The sequence below is a fragment of the Rhododendron vialii genome, chromosome 10a, assembly GCF_030253575.1.
Source record: "Rhododendron vialii isolate Sample 1 chromosome 10a, ASM3025357v1".
NCBI classification, from domain to species: Eukaryota; Viridiplantae; Streptophyta; class Magnoliopsida; order Ericales; family Ericaceae; genus Rhododendron; species Rhododendron vialii.
The window spans coordinates 25,100,739-25,118,214 of record NC_080566.1 but is presented as its reverse complement, the minus strand read 5'-3'; the positions used below and the strand labels follow the sequence as shown (position 1 = coordinate 25,118,214).

At 41.7% G+C, this 17,476-nt stretch overlaps 2 protein-coding genes across 2 annotated transcripts; both read left to right on the top strand.

Moving 5' to 3' along the window:
• Positions 1–9,652: 9,652 nt before the first annotated feature.
• LOC131303027 (uncharacterized) lies at positions 9,653–11,654 on the top strand. The gene is made up of 3 exons (XM_058329820.1): positions 9,653–9,656; positions 9,766–11,403; positions 11,514–11,654. Exons 1-2 carry the CDS (start codon positions 9,653–9,655, stop codon positions 10,614–10,616), a joined length of 855 nt encoding a protein of 284 aa, XP_058185803.1. The 3' UTR covers positions 10,617–11,403; positions 11,514–11,654.
• Positions 11,655–11,815: 161 nt separating this feature from the next.
• On the top strand, positions 11,816–13,090 carry LOC131303412 (uncharacterized). Its single transcript, XM_058330261.1, has 2 exons — positions 11,816–12,461; positions 12,549–13,090. Exons 1-2 carry the CDS (start codon positions 12,423–12,425, stop codon positions 12,855–12,857), a joined length of 348 nt encoding a protein of 115 aa, XP_058186244.1. The 5' UTR covers positions 11,816–12,422; the 3' UTR covers positions 12,858–13,090.
• Positions 13,091–17,476: the final 4,386 nt, after the last annotated feature.

Genomic DNA, 17,476 nt, shown 5'->3' with positions numbered 1-17,476 from the left:
CCGAAAGTCCAGAATCGTTCCCACAGAGATGGTCTTTAAAGCTTGCTAGGATTTTTAGATGTAAGGGTTTGTGGCATTTAGGCGGCCAACTTTTGGTTTTGCTTTGAATGGTGATAAACACTTATGAAAGCGACTAGAAAATGAGTTTGAACTTAATTTAACAAGCGGCAAGGCGTTGGGGTAACTGATGCCCGTAACTTTAGCCATCAAACCATTCTCAACGAAAACACGGTTGAATTGCACGGCATAGGCTATCAACCGGAGGATTTAGCTAGGAAACCATTAAAGACTAGAAGTGTAGTTTAGTAAACAAGTGAGCTCTTTCATTCTTTTGGCAAACACGAGGCGAGACATAGCTCAGGGAACCACATGAGCGAGCATATGATCACCGGAGATTAACATCGACAAGTTTTGTTACATAAAAGGCGAACCACGCACATTTACCAACCAAACTTCAAGTTTTTGGTTGAGAAAGGCAGGATAAACATAAGTCACGAGGTGTTAGTCACCCCGTGGCCAAGCCTAATCGACTACCCAAACATAATGAAGAGACTAGAAAGCTTGCTAATTATTGAGAACATGTTTAACCGAAGAAAACGAAATTAAACTTGATATTGTAAAAGATCCAACACCTACGAACAACTTTAATACTCGAGAAATTAACGTAACGTAAATACCTTATCGAGTCCTTGAGGAATTACACTTGAAAAGAGCTTAAAAGCATTAATGGAGAAAAAGGCTAAAAGTTGTAATGAATTCTTTTTTAAGGAGAGAGAAGGAACCCCCTATTTATACAAAATGGGTACTCTCTCACAAAAATATCTAAGAAACATACTAATAAAGGCAAGTATTCTATAAATGGAAAGCCCAAAAAATAAGAAATATCTGGCCGAAGGCTCCCCGTATCGATATAGAATATGCTAAGTATCGATACTATGCTGTTAAGTCGAAACGGACCATCTCTCGTAGCTCTCCCGTATCGATACAGATTAATGCCGTATCGATACAGAAGTCTCTGACTTCCCACGAAGCTAATGCGTATCGATACGCATTAAGGCTGTATCGATACGCGTTAGCTTATCTTCAGGTCTTCAGGCAACCTTCAAGACTTGGCACCTGATGGCTCGCCGGCTTGCCCGACGCCTCACACCTTCGCTCTTGGGTCATGCTGGCAGAAGTTCCACCGGGCAAGGATACTTGAACTTCCTTGGGAATTAGCCTCGTGATCAAAATATGCCATGTAAGGACAATTTGCCTAAAACACTTAACAAACTACCTTACGAACATTATTGAATAAAAACGACAAATTATAACTATTACAGCTACAAACTAGGGGACTTAAACACCACGATTAAGCAATCTTAGGTGCTTATCAAGGAGACGAAGGAAGGGGCCTACGGCCAAACAAGAGCAACTGGAGGAGCAGCAGGCAGAGTCAAGAAAAGGCGGTAGTACTCCATATAGTCACCCGCCTGGAGAAGCAAGCTCGCCCAGTCTCTGATTCGAGCATTCTTCAAATCTTCCTTAGACATCGAGGAAGTGGATCTCAGCGACACCGGAGGAGGAGGAGGAATGAACTGAAGAGCCTCTGCACGCGGCTGCCACTGGCTAGCCACCCGATTGCCCAAGTACCAAGCTCGACAAAAAGGACCCTCAAGCAAGCTATGAGTACGATCCAGAACTCTGGAGCGCGCAAGAGGGGCATCCTCTGGGACACCACCCTAAGGGTCAAACCGTACCTGCAGAACAAGGGCAAATCAGCCACAACATGAGGATATGGAAATCTAAAGGTAAGAAATACAAGGGAATAAAGCGAGGTACCTGATCGAACGTAAATCGATCCAAAACTCGCCACCACTCGGGAAGGCTCAAAACTGGTGACCGTGGCTTCCGTTGGCCCACTAGCCATCACTCGTAGCGAGGAACACAGTTCACATCCGCATGCTTGGTATCAGTTGGAAATTGAAGAAGAATCTCGAAAGCCCAGAGCTGAAAAGTGAATTGGCAAACAGATTTAGTATCAATAGAAATCAAAACAAGAAAAGAGAAAGGGAAGAAGGATATATACCTCAGGCACTCGGTAATGATTGCCAAGAATAGAACTCTTGTCCCGTGAGTAAGCCCCAAGGTTGCCATACATGGTGGCCAAAGCAGACGCCCCCCAATCAAATTCCCAAATGGCATCCAAATGTTGTAAATGGGCCAAAAATTGTGTGTGCACTGAGCTATCCTTGTTGGCAAACAATGTTTGCCCAAAGAGGTAGAGAAGGAAAGCCCATGTCAGCTACTCGACGCTCACCTGAGTTAGAATGTCGCCTTTCATGAAAGTCTTGCTTAGCCAAGAGACGTCAACATGACCGCATGAACGAAGAGGGGGCACTTTGCCCAAAAACCATTCCAAAGCCCCTACCCACTCCCAAAGCTTGGGATCAACCGAAAGAGGAGCTCCACTTATTCGCAGGCCGGTAAGCAAAGAGAAGTCACCTGGTGTGATCGTCATCTCACTAGCGGATGGGAAGTGGAATGTGTTGGTGGTGTCCTACCATCTCTCCACCAATGAAGTCAACAGTGACCAATCAATCTTCGGGAAATTGAGGCCCAGAGCAAATGCCTCGAAACCAGCAGCGCGTACCAATTCCTGAGCCTGCTCTGGCAGCGTCAAAAACCACTTGTGCACCTCTCAGCCTCCACAACGGGCTTCCAATCTCCTATTTCTCTGCAAAAATTCCACTAGAAACAAGGGATTTAATTTCACGATTGCATAAACAAATGAGAAGAAATTCAGAAAGCTTACCGAAACATTGAGAACGCTCAGGTGCTGGTCAGGCTCCTTGCGAACTACCTCGGCCTCTGGGCCACCAACGGGAGGACGATACTGCAAAAATCCACCAAAACCCAACCTACGCGAAGGGAGAACATAGGTAATAGCATCAAACAAACCGGGCACCTCAATCGTTTCATCATCAAAAGAAGGTTGGTCGCACCTACATGGAGGATGTGAGGAGGAACCCAGCACGAAAGGTGGAACATCGGTAGGAGAGGACAAAGGTGGCGTAGCCATCGTGGTGAAAGAAGAAGGTACACGACGACAAGAAAAGGAAAGAAAGAAAGCAGCGAAAGGGCAGCCGAGAACAATGGCGGCTGAGAGTGACGGTGGAGGAGAGCGGCGGCGACGGCGACGGCGACGGCGACGGCGACGGTGACGGTGGTCGAAAAAATGGGGAGAGGCCTCGGACGAGAGAAATAGAGGAGAGGCGAATCGATAAAATAAGCCAAGAGATCAATTAAACTAAACTGAAATCGATTTTTTGACTTTTGGAGTTCTCATAGCCGAGACATCAATTCTTCGGTCGAGGCATCGATTATTCGGCCGCCAGATCAATTCACTGGCCCACCAATCCATTTCCTATAGCCACGTCTTGCCCAGTGCGCCAACTTGCACCAACTTAAGCAATTATAAAATTCTGGGTCCGTAACCAACAAAAACAATGATGGGACACTCCCAAACAAATACAATATGGTTGGAACTGGCCTTGGGGGCATGCCCGAGCATAAAGAGCATCACAGCTTCACTACCTCTCAGCAGCTCCACTCTTGCTATTTCAACAGCTTTATACTCTCAACAGCTCAACAATCCTATGCTCGAACCAATCAACAACTCCGTGCCTACCTTCTCTATGTTCGCTGGCTCAACAATTCCATAATCAGCAACCCTGGGCTCATTATCTCAGCAGTTTCATCTACGATTCCACCATCTTAGCAGTTTCATCCCTTAACAGCTCCATGCCAGTCAAATATACCCATCAATTCAGCAGCTTCAGAGAATCAAGCGGCTTTGTGCTCATACTCACAGTCACCCAAACAGCCTTCAGCAACCCGCTATCAACCAAGCCCCGAGCTCGTTACTTCAGTAGCTCTAAGCTCACCATCATACCTAGCAGCTCTATGCTTACTCACTCAGTGGCTCTACGCCCGTGAATTCACCATCAAGCTACTCCACATTATCCCCGCAGCTTTGCGCTCTACATTTCAAAACGGCCCCGTGCACCTACTATCATCACCATCTTAATAGCAGCAGCACCCCGAGCTCATTATCTTTAACATCCTTACACTCCACCATCAGCAGCTCTAAGCTCACCCGGCAATCCCCACAGCTCTAAGCTAACCATCTTAGCAGCTCTATGCTCGCTACCTCAGCAGCTCTTAAGCTCACTCACCTTCTCATATCCACTACTACCAAATTACTCAGCGGCTCTATGCCCATGCTCACTATCGCTCAGCAGCTCTACGCTCGCTATCTCATACTTCAAGTCACTTAGCGGCTCTACGCCCACAATCTCAATGGCTTTACGCCCATAATCTCAGTGGCATAGCTCTACGCTCACTATCTCAGCGGCTCCACGCCCACTACTCAGCGGCTCTACGCCTGCAAGACTCAACGGCTCCACACCCGCTACTCAGCGGCTCTACGCCCACTATCTCAACTGGCTCTACACCACACCAATCAACAAGATATCATCTATTCTTAAGCTTTACGCTTGAATGCTCAAAATCCAACATTTTGAATGCTCAAAGCTCTTCGAATGCCCAACCACTATGTACTGGATGCTCAAGTTCTACACTTGAATGCTCAAGCTCTACGCTTGAATGTCCAACCATTACGTACTGGATGCTCAAAGCTTGTACTTTGAATGCTCAGATTCTACTCTCCGAATGCTCGAGTTTTATGCTCTGAATGCTCAAGTCCAGAACTTGAAAGATGCTCTACGCTTAAAACAAACAAACACGCTCGGGCCCGTGCACATATTGCATTATTCACATCGAGTCTGCATCAATTACATCACCATCACCATTATCACATCTAACCATCACCATCATATACAAACTATATTTTGCATCTCTCTTCTGAAACAGGTAAATCCTGCAATCAACCGGTTCTGTGCCTCGATTTTATTGATCGGTCCAGTACCTCGATCCTCTGGCTCTATGCCAAAATTTATGATGGGAAAGCTCTGTGCACAGACCTTCAGACTGCAACCGGCACTACGCCTCGGTTCTATCAAGCTCCCAGCTCCAACATTCTAGGCTCTCGCCATATGAATGATAACGGCTCCGCGCCTCGATTCTATCACCTCAAGCCCAAAACTCCGACTCCTCAAGCTCTCGCCTTATGATTACAACCGGCTCTATGCCTCGGTTTTCTCATCTCAAACTCCGCGCTCCAGTTGCTAGTCTTGTGCCCCCCGTATCTTAAAAACCGGTGTCCAACTTGTCTCCAGAAGATGGCTTGGATCCCACCCCATATCTCAAAACTGGCGTCCGATTGTCTCTAGAAGATGGTTTGGATTTCACCCAATTACATCTATTCCATCAAGCTCATTCACAAGGATAGACTATTCTACCGAGCTCCCTCAGTCAAAGTAGGGATGATCAAAAAAAGTAAATGACTCACCCGCTGTGTATTGATCTACCCCAAAATTCTAAAGATGCTCTCCGCAAAAATATTCCCCCGGCAGCCCCGCGCTCCTTCAAGTACTTTCCGCCAAAATCCTGGCATAGCCCACGTATGTTGCACTACGACTTTTAAAGCCCGAAGGTACATCTTCTGTTCTCAACCCTCTAAACTTTTTATTTTTACTGCCCCCGAACTACAATTGTTCTGAATTTCTCTTGTGGAATACGTAGGTAGCCTCCCAGCCAGAGCATAACTAAAACCCTTTTTCAAAAACCCTTGGAATAGTGGTTCGACCAAATTGAGTTGCTTTTATGGCTTTGACTCTTACTTAAACATGTCTCCCGATCCGTTTAAGTTCAGTCAAAGAGGGATATCTGTAGACACCCCAGTTTGGCCTAACAATTATTTTAAGTCTCACCTTGGGGACCATCCCAATGATGAATGGATACAATGATTGCTGATTGACTTCTCGTGAACCCATGAACTTATGGTGAATACTTTTAGCCACTTAGAGGACCCAATCCAGAGCCAAAGAGCCTTTCAGACAGAAATACAGTATCCTAGGAAAATCTATCTTTCGGTCATAACATTGATCTCACGGCCTCAACATCATTCTTTCACCCGTGAAACATGTTGCTTGAAAATATCCCTGAGAGATCGATTCCTTGGTAGCCAGATCTATTCTTCGGCCACCTAATCTATCCTTCGGCCACCAAATCCTTTAATCGGCCTCCAGATCGTCTATTTTCCAGATTCTGGAATGTTCTGTCATACATTTGATCCGATCCTCAAAACCCTAGCAGCCTTTCTCCGATGCCTTCAGGCTACGAAAGCAGAATCGTCTAGAGATCTATTGCCCTAGAATTCCTCATTGATTCATGCCATTTGATTGGCCAGAGTGAGTCACCAATTGCCTATATAAAGGGCCCTTAGGGTTCCGAAATTAAGATGTTCATACACCCTCTCTAGCCACAAAACCCTGCCAATATACTCTCTCATATCCCATCTACAAAAGCCCAAACTTCCCGAAGGCAGCCGCGATCTGACGATCAAATCCCGAAGTACAAACCTTAACCCTAGGGTTTTCGAGAAGCAAATCAGTCAATCCCCCCCAATCTGAAGCAATCAAGCCACCGAGGGGTCAAGGTGGTGAGGCTCAGGGGCCTTGGGTTTGTTTTATTTTTAGTTTATGCATGCTAATCGTAGTACTTTAACTCTCTATTGGTTGTTTAGTCTGGTGTGAGGAAGAACATCGGTTGGGTCTTCGATCCGTCGGCCGGTACATCAAACCAATAAGATTCCTCGGCCATGACATCAATTCACCGGCCGAGGGATCTATTTACTAGGACATATTTGTTTTCTGATTATTTTGATGCATGCTTTCAATTATTGTATTGGCTCACCTTATTCACTGTGTAAAGGCTAATTAAACAGATTACTTGTTTAGGATTAAATAAAGCAAGCATTAATCATATGTTGAACAATTATGGGCCAGTCTCAGGACTGGGCAAAAAGGGATGCCTAACACCTTTCCCTCATTGTACTTTTGGCTTCCGTACTCGGAATCTTTATCTATTTTTCCTAGTTTTCATAAACTAGGTGGGGACTCAATTTTGATGATAACCGCTATTGTGTGGTGATGTTCCTACCCATGGAAATATCCACGATCTTGGTTTATGAAGCAAACAACCAAACAAGCAATCAACGACAATCAATATGTATGGCGACGCCCCGTTTGGGAGGTGTCTATACCAATTTGCTTTCAGGAAAACATACACAAAATTTTGCTACTCAAATCAATAAAATTCATCACCAACTCCATAGCTAGGGTTTCATGGTTTCAAGAGTTCAATTTTATGGACACGTCTACAAGTTCAACAAGAAATCAAAAACAAGAAATACAAACTTACCAAAGCAAAGCTTCAATGAATCAACCAAACCCTTCCCCTTTGATTTCCCTCTTTTTTCTTCTTTTTTATCACAGGTGAATGAAGAGGTGAAGTTCATAGGAAATTTTAGGCAAAAATTTGATTACTTTTGCTAAACATAATTTCACTCGCATATAAAGAAATCATACGAGTTTTTTCTATTAAGTGGTTCAGACCCATTCGAGATATAGTGTATGTTTTAATTACATCTTTATAAAAAAGAAAACCCTTTGATTCCAACTATTCTTTATCGTCAATAACTTTTTACAAGAAAGGGGAAGGGGAATTGAGTTTTATTTATTTTAGGGGCTGAACCTAGATGAATTGTCTAGTCTGCCTATGTACCCATCGTTTGGGATCAAGCCAAATGTAGTTCATTTTAAGTGTTTTTAATTTTAGCGAGCCTCTGCGGCTACTTTAGTAGTTTGGTGAACCTTTGAAGTTCAATTGTAGAATAAACTTAGGAATTGTGGCATCACTGTAAGAAGAGCACATCCTAACTAGGTTGGCACCCATTCATTTACCAATCATATGCCAAACCTAAATCATTTTAGTTTATAAAAATGATTCATTTATAAAATTTTAGGATTTGCAGCATCACTATAAATAGAGAGCACATCCCAACTAGGTTGGCACCCACTCCTTTTACCAATCATATGCCAATCCTATATCTTTTGAATTTTGTGACTGCACTCGTTAAGGAGTTGCCTACGTATCCGAGTATGAATCGGAATCAAGTCAACGTAGTTCCAACTTTAGGAATTTGGTTTTTGTTGGCGAACATTTCGAAGTTCACAAACTGTGTGACTGTGCCCTTTGAATGGGTTGCCTATGTGTCTGAGTTTGATTCAGAATCAAGTCAATGTAGTTCGGATTTAAGAACATTCTTTATTTGTTGTTGAACAAGAAAAATTCACAACTTTTGTGACTGTGCCCATGTGAATGGAATACCTATGTATTCAAGTTTGATTCGGAATCAAATCAACGTAGTTCATAGGTGTAAATTTTGACTTCACATTGTCCAAGCCGACTTTAAATGCCATAAACATTGAATTTTCTTTTTCATCAAAGTGATGGTGACATTTTCGAATGCTTGTATGCCGTGCGATGATTTGAGTTACTGGAATGGCAAACAAAGGCCATGTTCGATTAATCTTTCCTTCAAGAGATACAGTAAACAAATTTCAATGGATCTTATCCCACGTCAAGCCACAATTTCATTTTATGAAGTTAATTGTAGTTTCTGGAGTAATCAAGTTACTAAAGGGTTATTTGTCAGGACAACCCCCCCCCCCCCCCCCCCCCCCCCCCCAACTATCAAAACTCATCAAGTACACCCCTTTCCCAAATTTTCGTTAAAAACTTGGACGGAAACAGTCGAAAAGACTAAGTTGCCCTTTTGTCTGTGAAAGAAAGAAATAGGGTTTAGGGGAGCAACACAACACACGCCTCCTCTCCTTCTCTTCACCCTCTCTCCTCTGTCTCTCTCTTCAATCGACATGGCCCAGAAAATTAAAACCCTAGAACCCAACTAAGAACGTCAAATCCATCACATTCGAAACCCTCAATCAAGTCATTCCAACAAGTTTGAAACCCAGCAACAGAGCACGAGTATGAGTTCATCTTCTCTTCAAGCTTCTCTTTAAGCGTTGGAAATCTTCTGCTCGTTCAAAATCATAAGTTTCGTAACTTGTAAGTTCAAACTTTAGGCTATAAAAATCATACTTTTTGGGTCTGTAAATGTATGATTGGGAACCCTAAAACTTAGATTTAAGTTTCTAAATGTTGTACTAAGAAAATACGAGATTTAGGGCTATAAAAAACTGAGAATTTTGGGGATCTGTTCTAGGGCTATAAAAAATATGAGATTTTACTAAAATACACCATTTTTAGTGATCAGTTCAAGATTAGAGGTAATAAAAATAGGTGATTTTTGTATTTTTCCTAAGCAACTTGAATAAAATATGCATTTTTCATAGATTTTCAGTAAAATATTTGGCCCTTTCCCGAAGTTTCCAGATTTAAGTCCCAGATTTAGTGGTCTCTCTTTTTATGCTTTCCATGTGTTCTTTATAAGTTTTAGTTGACATTCTGTTAATTTATAAGAGTTTGTATGCTTTTTATGAGTTTTTTCAGTTCATTAATCCTCTGATTAATAAAGTGTGTTTGTATGGTTTTCATGAAAATTTTCATTTCATAAGACAATTTGTTAATATTACTTTTTTGCTAGCCATATTTTAAGTATGTATGCTTTCCATATTTTAAGGCTATGGGTGATTTTTGTTGGGTTAGTTTCACTTGGCATCCTTTTATTTCTCCAAGTATTTGTATGGTTTCCATGCAAATGTTAGACTTTTTTTTAATACAACTCTTGTGTTGCAGAAGTAAATGGAGGAGACCTTGACTTAAGGTGTACTTTGTTAGCTCGTGTTGGTGGTAAGCTAGTCAGAGGGGCCCACGGGGAATACAAGGATGGGGTTACTACTGAAATCAAGGTAGACCTAGATTCCTACACCTTTTACGAATTCATGGATGTAATTAGGAAGATAGGATATACAGTTCAAAAAGATAACATTAGTGTGTATTATACACTTCCTCCTGACATCAACAATGGGTTAGTTGCATTGAGAAATCATGATGATATGGTTAACATGTTTACAGCACATTTGTTGAATGGTATCAAGTATTTCTGTATTGATATTTATGTTGACTGTCCTAACGTGTATGATTTAGAGGATGAGGAGTTCATAGGTGTAGGCCAGGGTTGTATAACTGAGTTGAGAGGTGACCAAAAAGTAGGAGAAGGAGAAGGAGAAGGATATGGAGGTGGTCATCAATATGGAGAAGTAGGAGTAGGAGAAGGAAAGGGAGGTGGTGATCAAGATGGAGAAGTAAGAGTTGGAGTTGAAGGTGTGGATGCAAATAAAAGTGGTGAAATGGATGATGATGATGATAGCTCAGACAGTGAGTGGTTGCCCAATGATGATAGCTCTACTTCCACTGCCTCTTTTAGTGGGGTAGAGGAGTCTTCTGATGAGGAACAAGAGGAGAGTATTCCCTTGGTAGGTTTAGGGAAAAGCTTACTTAGGAGTTTAGGTGAACAAGAAAATGATGGTAGTTTTGATAGTGATGATGACAACATTGCACCTGAGGTAGATGAAAATAGGAGGCCTATTTTTCCTGAGTTCAAAGAGAGTTACATGAACAAACCTCAGTTAATAGAAGGGATGTAATTTCCTAATATGGTAGCTTTTAGGAAATTATTGAGGGAATACCACATAAAGGAGGGCTATGAGTTCAAATTTTTAAAGAATGAGTCTAGGAGAGTGACTGTAAAGTGTGCACATGATTGTGGCTTTAGACTTCATGCCTCTCTCTATGTATGAAGAGAGATCCTTCCAAATTAAGAAGATAGATCAACAACATTCATGTACCTGGACATACACTAATAACAATGCAACCTCATCTTGGCTTTCCTAGAGGTACTTAGCCAAATTTAGTGATGCCCCTGAGACTAAGGTCAGGTCAATGAAGAAAACTATTAGGAGGGAATGGTTGTTGAATGTTTCAGAGAACAAAGTGTACAGGGCAAATAGAAAGGCACTTGAACTAATAAAGGGAGATCATAGAGGCCAGTATGCCAGGTTGTGGGATTATTGTGAGATGGTTAGAATACAAAATCCAAGTAGTACTGCTAAGATGAAGGTGGATACAGAATCATTGCCAGAGGGAGGACCAGTGTTTGAGAGGATTTTCATAAGTTATGATGGACAACTGAGGGGATTTCTATTAGGCTGCAGACCAATAATTGGGTTAGATGCCTATTCTCTGAAGGGTCCCTTTGGAGGTCATTTGATGCATGCAGTTGCAAGAGATGCCAACAATCAGATGTTTCCTTTGGCATTTGCTGTTGTGGAGTCTGAAACAAAGGCTAGCTAGACTTGGTTTATGGGGTTGCTAGTAAATATGATAGGAGATCCAGAGGAAAGAGGATGGTGCTTTGTCTCTGACAGGCAGAAGGTACTTTGTTTGTTGTTTATAATTATTGCATTTCCTTACCTAAATAACTGCAATCTGTTTTTTGTTTATGTTTACTGAAAATTAGTTTTTTGTATTTTTTTTTCACTTAGGGCTTGACACAAACATTTGCAGAGTTGTACCCTAATGTTGAACATAGGTACTGCATTAGGCACATGTACTCAAATTTCTCAAAAGTGTACCAAGGTAAAGAATGGAAAGACCTAATGTGGAAAGCAACATCAGTGTACACAGTTCAAGAGTTTGAGTACCATATGAATGCCATTAAAGAAATTGATGAGGGTGCATGCATATGAGTACTTGATGATTGAAGACCCTAAGACATGGGCTAGGTGCATAGATGGGTTAAGGTCAAAATGCAATAGAATGGACAACAACACTAGTGAGGCTTTCAATCAAGCAATCAAAGATGCAAGGGATGAACCAATTCTGACCATGTTGAAAGTATTAGAAGGTATCTCATGACAAAGTTGCAAATTAGGAGGCAAATGTGCATGGGCTAGGAGGGTACCTTATGTCCAAGGATTAGGATAAGGGTTGAGAAAACTTGCAAGCTGATGGGGGAATGTCAGGTTATTTACAGTGGTGACAAGATTTATGAAGTAGCTCAGGACATTTGTTGTGGACTTAAATCAGAGGACCTGCACATGCAGGAAGTGGGATGTGTGTGGGATACCATGTCAACATGGAATGGCAGCAATCATCACTGACAAATCTAATCCTGAAGAGTTTGTTGATGACTGCTTCCATATCAATACTTTTGCCAAGACATATGACTTCACCATCAAGCCAATTCTTGACCAAACAATGTGGGTTCGTAAGGACTTAACTCTTATAGAACCTCCTCTTTTTAGGGTCAAGAGTGGTAGACCAAAAAAGAATAGGAGGAAAAGGTCTGATGAACCAAAGAATCCTATAGGAGGTCCCTCAAAAGGAGTCAAGAAGTATTACACATGCCTCAAATGTAGAATTTGCAAGCAGCTGGGCCACAATTCTAGGACATGTGTCCTCAAAAACCAATAAACACAACTGTTGAACAAGTAAGAGCTGAAATCATTTATTCACCACTGGTTAGGCATTTAATTTTTGTTTCATTGTGTCAAATGTGTACCATTTTTTCTGTACAGGAAATGGCAATAACAGAGGACTTGGAAATGATAATGGCAGAGGAAATGATAATTGCTGAGGAAAGAGGACTGGTTCCATGCACAAGTACTGGAAGGACAAAAGACAAGAACACTGGGAGTGGTAGGGGAGCAAGAGGAGGGAAAATTGCTGCTAGTGAGGAAGAAGAAAAGGAACAAGGGGTAGAGGAGGGAGAGGAAAGGTTGGTGGTGGTGGAGGTGGTGCACAAACAAGTGGTAGAGGTGGCACAATGGTGCTTAGAGGGACTGGTAGAGGTGGTGACCCTGCTCCAAATAAAGGACAAGTGGTGATTAGAGGTAGAGGTAAGGGAAGAGGAAGAGGAAGAGGTGGAAGCACTCCTACTCTTCCTGGAGTTGTTATCAAAGAAAGTTGTGAACAATATGGTGGAAACAATGGAAAATGTAAAGAACCAACTATTGGAAAAGGTAAAGAACCAGTTATTGCAAAAGCCAAAGTACCAATTCCAAGGTTTGGAGGTGCAGAAACTGTTGCCCCAAGGGTTGGTCTACCAAACCCACAGGTATGAAACTAATCTCATAGATTTAGTTAAGTTTAAGTTTATAGTCCATACTATAAGGTGTGCATGACCCATATTTTATCAGCTTTCATTACATGGAGTCAATGTAAGGATGGAGGAGATCCAGTAGGATAGGGAATGCAGTTTTTTGAAGTCAACCATCAAGTTCATCTACTGCATCATGTGCCAGTGGTAGTGGAAGTGGCAGTGCCACAATGCCAACTACTCCAATCCCCATGCTGGACTCCCAAGGAGCAACTTCAACCCCAAGTTCAACACATAAATCTGGCATTTGAATATGGTTTAGGGCATAGTTTAGGATAATGACCAATGTGTAATGGAACAAGAACTTTTATCTTTTGTTGGTTCCTACTACTGAATGTAATACTTTAGCGTGGATGTCAATAATTTAGTTATGTGTAATATTGGTTGACAAACAATGTTATGTTTTGAATTATGTGACTAGAAGCTGATGGGGGAACTTGGTTTGAATGGTTTAATTTCATGTTTGGTTTAGAGGCAATGTCAATGTAAACTTGTTTCATGGTTAGTTTTTGGGCTGTGTGACTGGAATGTGAAAATTGTTCTGTTTCATACTTGTGACTGGAATGGTTAGTTTGTTCTTTCATTATTTGTTTTCCATGTTTACAGCACATATCAATGAACCTGTTATGCAATGGTTTAGTCTCAATTCTTTACATTTTTTGCTTGTGTTACTAATGCAATGATTTTCCATGTGATTTGGAATTTCAGGTTTATGGGCAAAAGTGCTGGCATGGTTTTGTTTTTCTTTGCCTTCCAGAAAGAGGAGTACTTACTGGGGTAAAATACCATAGTTCCCTTGCATGTTTTGTGCATTGCTAGTTATTTAAACCTAAACAAATCATTTCATGAAGTCAACCATTTGTTTTTCATTCATATTCAATGCAAATACAGAGGGGATTTCTTAGGGGAGTGGTTTACAATTGACACAAGCACTCCAATCACATAGACAATGACAAACAGTAGGACCTACCACTACTATGATTTTCCTAGAAAAACTTGTTCCAAACTCCCTAGTCTTCTTGGCTTGAATTTGTGCCTGTAGAGCTTCATTCATAGTTGTTAGGTTGATATTCATCTCAGTCAGGTCTGCTAGTTTGACAACAAGGGCATCATTCTCTTCTTCCATCATTTGCTTTCCTCTTTTCAACCCCTCATTGATCATCTTCAACTCTTGAACTTGTCTCTCAAGTTCATCTTTTTTGGCTTGCATTATCTTGGCATATTCCAATCCTCTAGGGCAAGTTTCTAGGTCTACTCACACAAAGAAATTGCAATCATTCTCCTTCTGAAAATCAACACAACAATATTGGATTATTACTCTTTATTCAAATGTACAAAATCAAAGATCATTTGGATTTTCTTAAAAAAAAAATGGATAACCTTGTAGTTGATAAACCCCGGAAACCTTCTTCCTGGATTTTTCATGGTTAGTGACGTTCGCATAACAACCCTCCGTCCTTATTCACATCTTTCTTCTCCTTTGTACTGAGAAAAGTTGGTGCTAGTAGAGCTGTTGTTCATGTTTCTGTATGTTTCTAGGTTGTGATGTTTGGAGATGGGAGAGGAGAAGGAGAAGGAGAAGAGAATGTTTGGAGATGGGAGAGGAGAAGAAGAGCAGATGGCAGTAGCAGATGGAAGTAGAGATGAGGTTTAAAAAAATCTGGATTCTTTTAATTTCAAATTTAGGGCTTGGGAGAGGTTGAAAAGGAGAAAATAGGGTTGGGAGAGAGAGGGGGTGACTGGTTTGGAGTCATTTCTTCTTCTGCGTGTTTTAGGGTGGGGAAGCAATGGGGAGATGAAGATGGACTTATGGGAGAGAGAGAACGGGGGGGGGGGAGAGAGAGAGAGAGAGAGAGAGAGAGAGAGATGGAATGGAATGAATGAGAGAGATGAGTTTGGGTTATAGAGAGAGCATATATAGCTCTGGCATAGCAGTTCAGATGATTTCTTCCAAGAGATTTGCACGTTTAGATGCTTGAAGCTCAAGATTGTTTTGAGATAAATAAAGGCTCAGGGGAGAGCGCATTCCCCATAGTCTAGTTTCATCTACATCATTTTCTTCTTGTTTTCCAGTGAATGCCTAAAATTCTGATGTTCTTGACAAATTATTAGAACATTATTTAACAACTCCAATGAATATTTTTTCTCTTTCTATTCGGTCCCTCATTTGGGTTAAGGCTGCTTTTTTTGGACAAGCTGACAATGGCTTGTGAAATTTGGTGGAATGAAACATCAGTTATCTCCAAAGTAACAGATGCCGATTTAGTTCAGTAACATACACATTGAGTTCTGAGTTTAACTACCTTGGAGAGTGATTCTATTGTGGGAGAACGACAAACTTAATACTATGAGTTAGTGAACTCACACTTTGAGAGTTTTCAAAAAAATGCAAGAAACTCATAAATCACTATAACTAGTGTTAAGAGAGTGATGATCGAGAGAGTTGAATGCAAAATTAATGACTTTATCATAACACCAAATTAACTGGGTAACTTCGGTGGTGTTAGCATGGGGTTGGGCGTCCATGGCAGTGGTTAGAAAGGGAGAGAGAAGGGTTTTGGACTTTGTTGAACTGGAGAGAGAGAGAGAGAGAGAGAGAGAGAGAGAGAGAGGAGGTTGGGTTTCTCATTTCTGATAAAGGAGTGGTGGGTAATGGAAACGACCCCATTATCCAAAAATTTTGAGATTTTTCTGGCGCCAGTTTTGCTAACGAAGGAGAGAGGAGGAAGTGACCCCACAATCCACCACGTAAGTCGGTACACGGTCGATAGGATTGGTCGGTCCCTATAGCACTACTCTTTTTGTCACGGCAAAACTGATGCATAGAAACCAGTCCATATTTTGCGCCGTCTCACGGCTTTTCAACTTGGTGCCGTCCCACGGCTTTTTTATGGAATTTTAAACTTTGCACCGTGGAATTTAAACCTTGCACCGTCCCCGACGGGTGCCACCTCACGGCAATGGAATTTACACTTTTGCGCCGTCCCCGACGGGCTCCGCCTTACGGCAATGGAATTTTTAACTTTTCGCCGGGAACGATCCCGGCACTGGAATTTCAGCTTTGCGCCGCTTCACGGCAATGGAATTTAAACCTTGCGCCGTCCCCGACGGACGCTGCCTCACGGCAATAGAATTTAAACATTGCGCCGTCCCCCGACAGGCGCCGCCTTACGGCAATGGAATTTAACTTTTCGCCGCTTCACGGCAATGGAATTTCAACCTTGCACCGCTTCACGGCAATGGTATTTAGCAAATTGATACCAAAAGAAGAAAGAAAAATTTTATGGAGAGCGAGAGAGAGGAACCCACCCTTGCACGGCAAATCTGGAATGCCTTCTTGATTAGTCTTCTGAATTTCCTCTCTGTATACCTTTCTCCACTCAAAGTTTGTCTCCATTCTTCTTTATTTTTCCCCCCGTTCTGTTTTCCTAGTCTTGGCCAGTTTATACAGAGATGCCAAGAACATGGATACACCCCACGTTGTCCTCATAATGGGAGACATCAGACATGGTACTGAAATGAAATCAAAGGTGGACATTTTTTTGGTAAGTAATCAAAGGTGGACTTGTTTCAGACAGTAGGGGAAAATTCAGACTGCATTGCGCAGGCCAGTATGTCAACAAGAAGATTATGACCAGCGGAAGTACTTGCCCTATGTAGCCGGATGTAAAAGAATTCCTGAAACTACAAACTTTGACAAACTCGAAGACGCTGCCTATCCATGTGATAATGCATAACTTGTGTTACGGATGTTTGCATATCCTCTTGGATCTCATTTTGTCGTGGTAGTTGCTTATCTTAGCTATTGCTTTTTGTGTTCTTCTCAATCTTCCAATCTTGTTTATTAAATAACTCTTCTTGCTGTAACGACTCATACCATATCTATGAAGTTCCTCGATGCCAATCATGAAAATATGTGTGCAACCATCGAAGACCACAAGATACAATGGCAACTGCACAACACATCTAGAGTCATACACTCATAGCATGATTAATTGATACTAATACTAATCACGCTGATTTCCTCAAAAAAAAAAAAAAAAAATTAGGCTGACAGGGTTACGAGAGAGGCTTTTTTTTTTTTAATAATCGTGCTCCAAATCAAAAATCAACAGAACTGAATACAGCTCAGTGGTAAGTAGCCAAACTCACTCCTTGATGAGGTGAAGAGCAACCAACATGAATTTTCACCTGGGGTCCTAATTTGATAGAGCTATTAGATGTTGACCAAGTCTTGCATGCCAAACCATGCTTTTTCAAAGCCGGTTTCGCAAGCAACTAGTTTAACACTATAAAGTAGAAGCCTGCGCCGATGAAAACAAATACTAAATAAATAAAACAAGTAGA